We start from the raw sequence: 11793 nt of genomic DNA, 5'->3' as shown, positions 1-11793 counted from the left end.
TCAATCTCCTAAACAGAATGCCTGAATCACGAATAAAATCTTCCCCGCAGATCGAAACATCACCTCCTTCTCGCCAAAATCCTTCAAAGTCAGCAGCCTGGTCACTGCCATCTGGACGACGCCGATGCAGCCACCGTCACGTGATCCACTCGTCCGTTGGTCCTCTACCTTCCAGCCAAGGCCGGGCAGCTGCGTAGGGCAACCCCGTAGTCAGCCCGAGCGATCAGGTAAGAGGGAAACGTCGGGGGAGTGGCTGAGATCCTCCTACGGCCGGCCACCGGAGGGGTCGCCAACCCTAGGTCGCTGCCGCCATGGGGGCGTCGCTCGGCTCTCAACAGGTCGTCGCCCACTCGCACCGAAACGGGAAGTTATAATAAATATGCCTAATAGTATATAAGCCTGGCCTATATTTCTTGGCCCAAGTTCTACTCATGCATCACACAGGCTAAGCCCAAAAGCAGTATGGTGCGGTGCTGAGTTGGGCTCCCAATCAACCATTCTGTAACGTCAGCACTGCCTTCCCTTCCACACTTCCACGAGAACGAGACGGACCGGACCGGCAGATGAAGGGGGGCGAGAAAAGAAGCGAGCCAACCAACAAGGAGCCAGAGCCACGCGTCACGCGCGTCGCGCGCCGGTAGACCCCCGACCGCCCGACGGTGTGCTCGGCGCTCCGGCGGCCCGCGCGGCTCGAGCCTTTCCATTTCTTTCCCCCACGGCACCGGCTGGTTTCACTCGCACCCGCCACATAGTCGCCCGCTCCTCTGCTCTCACGAATTCGGACCCCACCAAACCCTCACTCACCCAGACCGCCCGCCTTCCGCTGCCGCTATTTGCGCCGACCGCCGTCATCCGGGCAAGGATCGCGGCGGCGAGGGTGACCCGGTGTTTTGAGGAGGGTTTCGGGGGTTTAAGTCCGGGCCGCTCCGTTCGCGCGTCCAGGGGAGGAAAGGATGAGCGGGAAGAGGCAGAGGCAGGAAAAGGACAAGATGGCCGAGGAATGCTGCTTCATTTGCAAGGACAGCGGGCACGACCTCCGCGTATGTGACTCCAGGTAAGCCTTCGTCGTCCTAGATACGTGTGATTCAGCCGCCCCGATAGCTGTATTGATGGTGAACATGCCGGTTTTTTTTTTTTGGGGGGGGGGGGGGGGGGGGGGGGGGGGGGGGGGGTTCTGTATCGATCGGTTGGCTCCGCCGCCCCGATTGCTGTACTGATGGTGAACATGCTTTTTTTTTTGGGGGGGGGGGGGGGGGGGGTGTCTGTGTCGATCGGTTGCCTCTTATGGTGCGAAAAAAAGACTAGAATTCATCGCGATTGCTCTTTAATCGGTTGCGTGATTTCGTGCTGCTGGTTTGTTCTTGGATGGCTGTGCGGAATGCAGCTGGCTAGATGTTGGTGCAGCGATTCTGCATGGTGAATCCACCCAGTCCCTTGGGGAAAACGTCGCCTGGTTCATTTTATTTTTCAGTCCAATCGTTGCCAACAGCTTTGCCAGCTAATGTTGCGTCCTTGTCCTTTCCAGGAACTGCCTGAAGGCTTACCATCCAGTCTGTGTCCAAAACAAAGATGAGGGGTTCATATGCGGTGAGAACATGTTATCATGAATGCGTGAATGCTATGTTAATGCCAAACAATAGTTTTGATTGGTGTTTTGCATCACACATGTGCTGCGCGATCATGATGACCTACCCATTCGGTGAACATGACCATGCATCCTAAATGTGAGCCTGGTTTTATGAATCTGTAATGAGCCCGTACAGGGAAAAGTGTTTCTGGTTAATTAATTTGTTGGCAGCAGTATACACTAACATTTCTAGCGTTTTGACAATGCATAATCATCAATGACTCTACGAAAGGACAATGTCCTTCAATAGTTCTGCAGATGCTCATGTCTTGAAGGCTGGTATGATCTGTTGCAATTAAAAATAGTACCCCCTTCTGTCACAAATACTTATACTTGGATAACATCATAGTCTTAAGAAGATGTACTTTTCACGAGTATTTTATATTGATGTAAATTTGTAGAATCCATAAAATTTGTACTGTGGAAGTGTTTTGCCCCCCCCCCCCCCCCCCCCCCCCCAAAAAAAAAACACCACACATATGCTTTTCATGTTTCTCATATGTATGTTTTGGAATATATTGATAACCATAGCTTTAGAAAGGACAAAAATTGGTTGTCACCCACGTTCACTTGTTTGTAACTTGGTTATGGCCACATATCCTGAAGTACAAACCACCTTATGAAATTATCCTTGTTCTTTTCTGGACATCTTTTTTTTAAAAGTTATGCTGCTGGACATTTACTTTCAACTGTTTACTATTTTACGGAGCTACCTGTTCCAGCATTATGCAACATGGAACAGAAATACAACTAGCATTTCAGTGCCTCCAATAAAAACCTGTCAACATTAACTACCCAACTTCTTTTGTCTGACAACACATCAAGCTAACCAGGACTTAAATAGTTGCACATAATAAGAATTTTGCGCCTGACACATATGATCAGGAATTGTGGAATGTCTGTTTTAGCCTCTTTTACGAAAGACGTTTTAGCTTCTGTACTCTTAAAATCTATTGTAATTCATTCGTGGGCCTAATTTTGACTTTGTACAGATTGGCACATATGTGTCCAGTGCAGAGGACGTTCTGATTATCAGTGCCTGTGCTGTCCACTTTACTCGGTTTGCTGTGCCTGCCTTGGAAAAGTAGAATTTGTGCAACTGAGAAAGCAAAATAAGGGATTCTGCAGAACCTGCTTGAACCTGGCTATCGCGATTGAGAAGAATGATCCTCATGTGGTAACTGCATGCATGTACCCAACTATTTTTCTGAATCATGATACTGTTCGGAAATGCACTGGAGGCTGCATGCCATTTCATTAATGAAGGAGAAAAAAAAATCCATGTATAATCCACACAGCCAGACTCACACGTGCATTCAAACCCAACCATCACACACATGGGCCATAGGGGGCTGCAGCCCCCCCTTGTCTAAGGGAGTTTTCTGATGAGCCAGATGTCAGTGTTTTAGGCATTATATATTTTGTAGCTTCCCATGGCAGTTGCCTGCTGTTGCGTACAATAATTGCTAAGTAAGACAATGTATGTCTGACACCCACTGCTCTCCTGCATTTGCTGCTCATTACGGCTCTCAAGCATTTCTCTATTCTTAAAGCATCAACGGGCATTGTACTGAATGATGTAGGAGGCTAGGAGCTCATACACAATGTCATCAAATGAGCTTTACATGCACAAGCACGTCATCCATTTTTTCATCTTACTTGCTGGCTTATCTTGCTCATTGACAAAGCACAACATATGGACTTGCCCCCCTCTTGATTTTAGCTCACGCTCCGCCACTGATCACACACCCACAACACTCCTAGAACAAGAATGCCATAGTCTAAGTGGATAAAACAACCCAGATTCCTCAAGTACAATATTGGGTCTTTACTAGTCAGTTCTCGAAAAGAGTTTGTTGCTTGCTATAAAGTTCACTTTTAGTTCTTCCCCTCCGTAACTTTGTTGGATTTCTTTGTGGAAAGAATTCCAAACTAGTTTAGACTATATAAAAAAAAATACAATTTGACCTCTGTAACATGTTTTTTTCCTTCTTCTGTCTTTTCTGACATCTGTTCATGTGCATCTCCAGGCAAAAACAGATAACTACGAAATTTTGTTTAAAGACTACTGGGAAGGAATTAAAGATGCAGAACATTTGACATTGGTTGACTTGGAAGAAGCTAGTGATATTCTGAATAGAAAGCTTAACTGTAAAGAAGGAGCAAATTTAGAGAGATTTCCAGCTGTTGATCACAAGTCAGATGAAAATACATCTCCTGATAATGGCGCCAATGATCAAACAATTCCTTTTGACTCTAAGGGCAAACAGATTAAAGCGAACACATCACAGAAGAACAAGTCAAATAAGAGAACCTATGTTGGGTGGGGTTCCAGAGAGCTAATTGGATTCTTGTCTAGTTTTGGAAAGGATACGTCAAAACCTCTTGAAGAACTTGAAATTATTGGAGTTGTCAAGGGGTACATCAAAGAGAAGAAACTATACCAGGACGATAAGAAACTTCGTTTCTTGTGTGATGATAAGCTGCAACCCCTGTTTACAAGAAGAAAAGTGAGATGCAAAATGATCCGTAGGTTCTTGGCAGTTCATCTAGCTTCAAATGCAGTTTCAGAAGATGAAAGATTTTGTAGTTCTGAAGATGATGATGACGCCCCAGTTATTAAAAAGAGACCTCGGAATAGTCTGGAGCCAAAGATTGCTAAGAGGGTCTCAGAAAGAAGCAAGAGACATTTTGCCTCCCTTACTCAGAATAATATCAACCTAATCTACCTGAGAAAAACTTTAGTTATTAGTCTTTTGATGAGTCAGCCAGACATATTTGAACAGAAAGTTGTTGGCTGTTTTGTTAGAGTCAAGTGCGGCCAAAAGGTGCACAGCTATGAAATACCTAGAAAAGCATACCTGCTTGGACAAGTAACAGGTATGGATCACTTGCAATCATTCTTTCTTAGGTTTGATGGTTTAGTTCATTTGTGAAGAAAGGAAACAACTTTCTCACGTGCTGTTGGATAAATCTGTAACAGGCATCATGAAATCTGAAAATGAATACAAGATAAATGATACATGTACAAATATTCTCTTATGTGTTACTGGTTTGTTGGATGATGTCAGTATATCAATGCTCTCAGATGAGGATTTAGCAGAGGTACTATTTTTTTAATCCAGTAGCATTTTAATGCTATTATGTTAGTTGTTGCTGATGGAAAATTAAATTTACTGCTACATTTGTTCTAAAGTAGCTTGTCATTACTAAGTAGTTTGTGCAACATTGGTTCACTAATTCAATATTTAGCCTTTTTTTGCCTGAATAAAAGATGTGGTGGAATAATTATGTCTTTTCCCTTGGTAACAGGATGAGTGTGATGATCTTATTTCTTTGGCTGAGAAAGGACTACTGAAACGGGCCACTGTTGTAAGATCATATTCTGATTTTTTCTTCTTTTTAATGCAGTGGCAGTGCCTAACCATTTGAATATGTGGCACTGGTTAGAGTAGACTTATCATGCTGTTGAATAATGATTTCTTTCTTTCACCTTTGACGTCCATTGCTCTAGTGATGAGAATATTTTGTATCTGAACTGCATGTGTTGTATGTGTGTGTACATTTATTGTGAATCAATATTATGGCTCTCATTCTAACATATTCACATGGCTAATTACTAATGCAAATCTGTTGCTGTATCTCATGTCAAACAAATAGCAGATTCTTCTAGCATATTCCAGTGCTAAAGTAAGATAATTCATATACAAATTCATTAGGAGATCTATGCTTCTTATGCTCTAAAGAACGCTTAGTACAATACAGAAGGGCGCTTGATTTGCAGGGGTAGACTGGCCTTGTCCAGGGAGACCTTTATTTTTGGGATGTTCCCTGGGAGTGTGGTTTGTGAAGGGAAATCTCTATGGTTGGCGGTTAAGCCAGTCTTGTACATAAACTCTCTATTCTGCTTAATTGAAATGCAGAGCTCCTGCCAGTTCGTTAAAAAATGATCTAGGCAATTTTCCTTGGTTGCTCTTCCCATTGGATGTTTAACACTAGCAAATACTGAGTTATGAGGGCAAACAAACCAGATTGTTTTGTTAATAGAAAGGAAATTTACTAGTCCATAGAAGGAAATTTACTAGTCCATAGAGATGAAGGACCACAATAATATTTTCTATATGTTATATGCTAGCTAGTTAGAATGATGGGAAATGTTTTGGGTATTGCGAAGTGTTACTTTGTTTGTGCCAGGTCATGTCATGGACGGTTCATACTCTGTACTTGTTGATAGTTGAGGATCAATTTGTTTCCGGTTTTCCACTACTCCCTTCAGCCATTAAAAAAAATCTTTGGACACTGGCAGTCTTGTAAAGTGTAATGTGGGCTACATGGGTTCATAGGTTAAAAAAGTCCCGTGGGAGCGAATTTTCAGGCTAGGGTTAAAAAAGTCCCCTCGTCTGTCCCACACCAAAGCACAGGTCTAAGGTCCGGCCCCGGTCGTGGTCGTTCTCACATGGGCTACGGTGCCGCTGTGTATGGGTGGGGCAGGGGTTCAGAGGTAGACCTACATGGGTTCATAGGTTTTCTCGACCTACGTGAGAAGGTCTTCTTCTTAATCCAACGCCTGGGGGTTGTCTTACCCCGCTGGTCGAGTTATTTTTAAGGCCAACCTGTTTACACCTAAGTTTGAACCTGGGCAAGCTTCAAAAAAAAGTTTGAACCTGTCAGCTAGAGGCAGGGGTTCAGAGGTTTTCTCGACTTGCGTGAGAAGGTGTTGTTCGCCCAGGGGCTGTCTTACCCCCCGCAGGTCGAGTTTTTTTTTAAGCCAGCCTGTTTACCTAAGTTTGCACCTATTACTATCTGTCAGCTGAAAATACTTAAAGATATCATGTCTCCTGTTGTACTTGAGCTTCTAATGCATATGCTAAGCTCCTTTGTTAGTTTTCTGAGTTCGCTCTTTTTGGCAGGCTGAGTTGGAGGAAAAGGTGGCAACAGTACATAAAGACATAGTTAATCATGTAAGTGCACTTGGCAGTTCAGTGAATGCTTATTTTGCTACTTCATGCTTGTGTATGTTGGAAGGAAAATGTATGCAGATAGATATAAATTAGAAGTTTAACAAGTAACTGGTTGTCTGAATCAACTGAAAATGTATGCAGATAGATATAAATTAGAAGTTTAACAAGTAACTGGTTGTCTGAATCAACTGAAAAGGAGTACTTTGTAACTCATACCGAGGACATAGTGCTTTTCATGGACACGACATAGTATCAATATCAGCATTTCTTTGCTTTGAAACTTGTACACAAATATTTTATTGCTGTTCTCCTCTTTTGCTTAGAAACTTGAATTATTTGTCCACCATACCCTAATTGATACGGCTATTTGTTTTTGGAAGTGCTGTAGTTCTGAATGGCAATATTACCTGCATCACATACTAATCTTTTGCATCTATTAGACAACATTTGATGTCTTAAAGCAAAATTTTAAATTCTCATGCTAGATTCAGCTCTTCATTAATCCTACTATTGTAGTGATATATCCTTTCTTTCCATGTGTTTGTTGCTTCTAATCTTATTGATGAAATTGGCATTTTCCAGTGGATTGAAAGAGAACTTGTGAGACTAGAAAGAAAGATCGACATTGCGCAGATGAAAGGGTTACACGTAGAATATCCTTTTTAGACTGACTGTGATCATCATGTAGAATAGTATAGTGTTTCATTTTGTTAATATCATCTTGCTTTCATATTTCACTGTTAGTACTTTAGAGGACCATTGAAGAAACTTCCCACAAGGTTTCTTCCTTGACGCATTCTTTTCTTACATTGGTGGAACTACTGGACCAAAAAAAACTTTTAAACACACCAGCTGAAAGACGGCGGCGTCTTGAAGAGGTTCCAGAAATTGTTCCGGATACAGAATACAGAGAAAAGGAAACTGAACTCCAAGTTGCAGCAAGCAACTCATCTCAAGAGAGTAGAGGTGCCAACACTTGGAATTTTGGTCTCTTATAGCACTTTTTCCTTTGCATTTGTTTCACATTCATAATGGCCCTGAATCCCTAAGTTGTTACATGCTCAATCCAAATGGCGCTGTGGAAAAGTAAGCACAGTTAATTTATACAAAATGAAGCTAATTATTTTGTCAGTGCATCATTTTGTTGTGAAGTAACACCATAATTTCCATTACAATTGAAGTATGCATATATATTTGCCCTTTCAAAAGCTGGCTACCTATACATGGAATTCTGTTCCTACAAGGTTGCAGTTGTTCATTAGCTATATTTAGAATGCAAGTATTCAGGCAAGTTGATTTGGAGATGATACAGCAAGCCATGTGACATCTGTTTTGAAATATTAGAAGTGATATTTAGTTATGGAAACTTCAGTTTAGCGTGCTCTGCGTTCGATTTATTTAGATTTTATACTTACTACTCCATGGCAACCTATGCTCCCGCACAGGCTAGAATCTTAGGAGATACAAGCATTAGATGTTACTGTTTAATACCTATGACTAATAAAAAATATTTATATTGATAAGCCATAAGCAGCTTATAAGCACCAAACAGGCTCATAATCCTGCAACATGCCACGGAGTAGGGGGCTCATCCAAACTTTTTAGTTTTCCTTCTTAGTTATCCTTCATAGTGTGCTCTGGTATCAGTGTGATTAAAGTATTTGCTTTGGCCATGCTTTGCACTTAAAGTTCAATTGTATTTAAGGATTTCCCATTCTCTTCTTTTAAGACAATGATCCTGCACATTTGACGGAAAATAAGCAATTTCGCATTCTGCATCTCTAGCCTTTTTCCCTTTCCTACAAGTTATTTTAAACTGAGTATAGACAAAAGTGAAACTAATGGTAGTTTTCCTTGTCACTCTCTGACACTAAGACCTGCTTGTCTTGCTTGTTTTCAGGTGCCGCTCATCAAGCAGTTGATTCTTTGAATGTTCTCAATGGGGAACCATCAAAAGGTATGATTAAAATCTACATTTGTCTGCCTTAGATCTTTTTTATTTTTGAATTTTATATTTTGGGAGGACCCAAGGTTCCGTTACAATTCTCTGTTCTCCACCTTTTCCTTTTAAGTAATTTCTATTCTGAACTTTTACTGCTAAATGGAACTAATGTCAAGTTTGGTTGATCTCTTTCTACTTGCTAAGGGCTAGGCTGTGGTTGCTATGTTGTGCTGTTGAATCTACTTAGTTGGGGAAATCATGACTAATTGTAATAAGATGTTATACTGTTGAAGCTCCACAAAACATGCTATCAACTAATTACTATATCCAAACTTAGAAATAAATTAGTGGTTTTGAAAGCCATTATAATGCCATTGGAGGCAAAGACCTGCTTATCTTGCTTGCTCTCCATCTAATACTAAAGCCTACTTGCTTGTTCCAGGTGCTACAGAGCAAATACATGATTGTTTGAACGTTCTTAACAAAGAATCATCAGAAGGTTTGTTTCAGATATGGTGTTTTGAAAATTAAGCTACCTGTTTTCCTTTGTTTACCTTATAACTTCCCTTATGTAACTAATCGCTATCTATGGGCTATTTTGCTGATTTCGTCTGCCATCAGCTGCATCTAAGCAAGTTGATGCTACTTGTGAAGCTCCTTCTGAAGGTTCTGTACTGTGATTCTTATCTAGTGCTAACACTTATCAGACAAACAATTTGATTTGTATGTTCATTCAACTTTTGATGTTCCCAAAAACAATGGAACCAGTCCGAGATATTTTATGCGCATATAAATTTTAATTAGAACTTGATTGAAACTAATAAGGATAATAAATGATGGAATGCTTAAATGTTTTAGGGTCGTTAGTTATATTGAGTAACTGGAATTCTGAAACCAATTGGACACCAAAGCCATAGGATCACTTAGTCATGTGGGTTGTGCTAGATACTAATAGACCACCAACTGTTACATACTTACATTCAGTAGCAGGGATAAGGTAAATACCTTCACACGTATAATTCATTTGTTTGCATGCGGGTATAATGTTGATAGAAAATTGAATATATTGTCTTTTCTTAAATCCATTATGAACTGCTTGATCATGTCAGTTATGAACTGCTTGATCATAAATCCATTTCTTCTGATATATTGATCCTGTGCAATTAATGCTGCTAGTTTTGGATCTTATGATTCATTTTATCCATGTAGCTCATGAAGCCTGCCTCAGTGGTGTTACTCCTGATCCTGCACTACATTATCAAATGGACGATACTCAAGGTTTGCTACTCAACACCTTTGCTAATGTGATGTATCCTTGCAAGATCTTCTAGAGGTTTCTAATATTTGCATGGTTGGCTCCCATTTCTTAATAATTCCAAGTTTGGTCATGTTGGTTTAGTGTCAAGTAGAATCTAGATGACTGATCATATCCTGCTGCAGAAATAGCTGTGCATTTGCTCTTTGCTGTGAAGACATTGCACAGTGACATGCTATTCTCAATCCTGTCGTTAACTTTCTAACAGTCTCCTCTTTTTCTGCAATCACATTTAACATTATTTGTAAAGTTAATGCAGATGGTAGCCCAACTCAAGCCATGAACATTGACCAAGATGAAAGTGACCACTCCCGGCAAGCTGCCATGGCAAAGATTAATGAAGTTGTAGAAGTCATCGATCTAAGCAGTGATGACGATGAGGACCCTAGCACAGGGCAACATAAGCCAGAAGGCAAGGCGATGCATGCTCTAAGGGCCATGAATGGGGATGTTCACCTGGAGCAGCGAGAGCCAGCACCTGCAACCATGAATGGGGTTCTTCAGCCGGAGCAGCGACAGCCAGCTCATACAGCCATGAATGGAGTTCTGCGCCCAGAGCAGCACGGGCCAGAACATGCAGCCACGAACGGCGTGTCACCTTCGGCGCTCCTGTGGCAGTGGCACTACAGAGACCCTCAAGGAGAGACCCAAGGGCCATTCACGCTGATGCACATGTTGCATTGGAAACGGCTGGGCTTCTTCAACAACGAGGGCTTCCGAGTGTGGAAGACGGGGCAGACTTCTGAGCAGGCTATCTTGCTTAGAGACGCCTTCTTGTTGCATCTGTAGCCTTCTCTCGTCGTCGATACTCTTTTTGGATCTCGTTTCCTTCCCGGTCTGGACCTCATGAACATGGAACACCTTTGGTAGGCTCGAGCATTGTGCCATTTTTGGATGCATGAATGTTCAGTGTTCAGTCTGGATTGGACGTCGAAATGGATCAACATGAGCATTTTTATGGTTAAAATAGGAACATTTTCAGACGGGCTAGTACTGTGTTGCTACCTCCTACTCTCCTAGTGTGCTACTGCGAAAGGGGTTTTTTGTGAGTCATTTCGAAGACGCCTTGCCCTCGCGGCCCCACCCCAAGCCCGATGCTCACTGACACTGACTGGTCGACAACCCCGCGCGTAGCTGCCGACAGCCGACGGCCTGCGGGTTCAAAGACGCCGACCGCCCAGAAGACTACCGCCACAGCCCCTCGCCGTGCCCTGTGCGTCGGGACCCCTCCTACGAAGCCGGCCGCCAGACATGAGGCCGGAGCACCGTCCTAGGAGTCGAACATGCACCTTTCTGTGGCTTCCACGGATGGATTAGCTCCCATCAATTCTTGTATGGAGTAGCTTCCGCAATCAAGCAAAAGAGCAGTGGTGCAGTGCAGGCAGTCAGAATCAGGTGTGCCGATGTGCAGGGAAGAAAACTAATGTAGTTGGATAATGCGGACATCTTTGCCTCCCGCTGCTGCTCTCAGTACTCGGCAAACAGAAATATCAGTTAAAGACAGTAGCACTGAAATCCTTGTTGAGATTTATAGAAGCCAAACTCTAACTAGAAAGCTTCTAGAAATTGCAAATACTGATGCAGGATGAGAGTTCTAAAATTACTTGGAAGCCAACAAGATTTACAATAACTTGGAAGCCGACAAATTTGCTGAGTAGGAGTACTGAATCCAAGTTATAGAAATTGTTCACAAAAATACTAACACAACTTCTATGGTTTGTCAGAAGCAGGGAACAAAGTATTGAAGGAAATCAAATAAATACCGAAACACTATGAGATAAATAATGACACCTACTGGCTCAAGTAAGTGGAAAATAGTGACAGGTACTAACAACAGCTAGAAATATGTCAGCATCGTTCACTATCCACTAATGCTCAGCACACTATGCTACTAAAGCCGATGAGAGTAGATAGTGAAGAAAAGTACTAGAGAAATGCTAAATACTAA

The 11793-nt window shown here is 42.2% G+C and overlaps 1 protein-coding gene across 4 annotated transcripts; it reads left to right on the top strand.

Moving 5' to 3' along the window:
• Nucleotides 1-553: 553 nt before the first annotated feature.
• Nucleotides 554-10835, top strand: LOC136533291 (uncharacterized protein At5g08430-like). 4 transcript variants are annotated; one of them, XM_066525853.1, is made up of 14 exons: nt 554-1054; nt 1526-1587; nt 2620-2804; nt 3658-4507; nt 4611-4732; nt 4940-4999; nt 6538-6588; nt 7171-7243; nt 7399-7554; nt 8489-8545; nt 8973-9029; nt 9152-9196; nt 9740-9808; nt 10105-10835. In XM_066525853.1, the coding sequence occupies exons 1-14, from the start codon at nt 954-956 to the stop codon at nt 10632-10634; spliced, it is 2418 nt and encodes an 805-aa protein (XP_066381950.1). In that variant the 5' UTR covers nt 554-953; the 3' UTR covers nt 10635-10835. The 4 variants fall into 4 exon arrangements, with proteins under 4 accessions (XP_066381950.1, XP_066381949.1, XP_066381952.1 ...); XM_066525852.1 differs by having other exon boundaries at nt 10096-10835; XM_066525855.1 differs by lacking the exon at nt 9152-9196.
• The last annotated feature ends 958 nt before the right edge of the window (nt 10836-11793 follow it).

Source organism: Miscanthus floridulus, unplaced genomic scaffold (genome assembly GCF_019320115.1).
Source record: "Miscanthus floridulus cultivar M001 unplaced genomic scaffold, ASM1932011v1 fs_839_1_2, whole genome shotgun sequence".
In the NCBI taxonomy this organism is placed as follows: Eukaryota; Viridiplantae; Streptophyta; class Magnoliopsida; order Poales; family Poaceae; genus Miscanthus; species Miscanthus floridulus.
The sequence above is the reverse complement of the archived record's forward strand: the minus strand, read 5'-3'. Positions and strand labels throughout refer to the sequence as shown.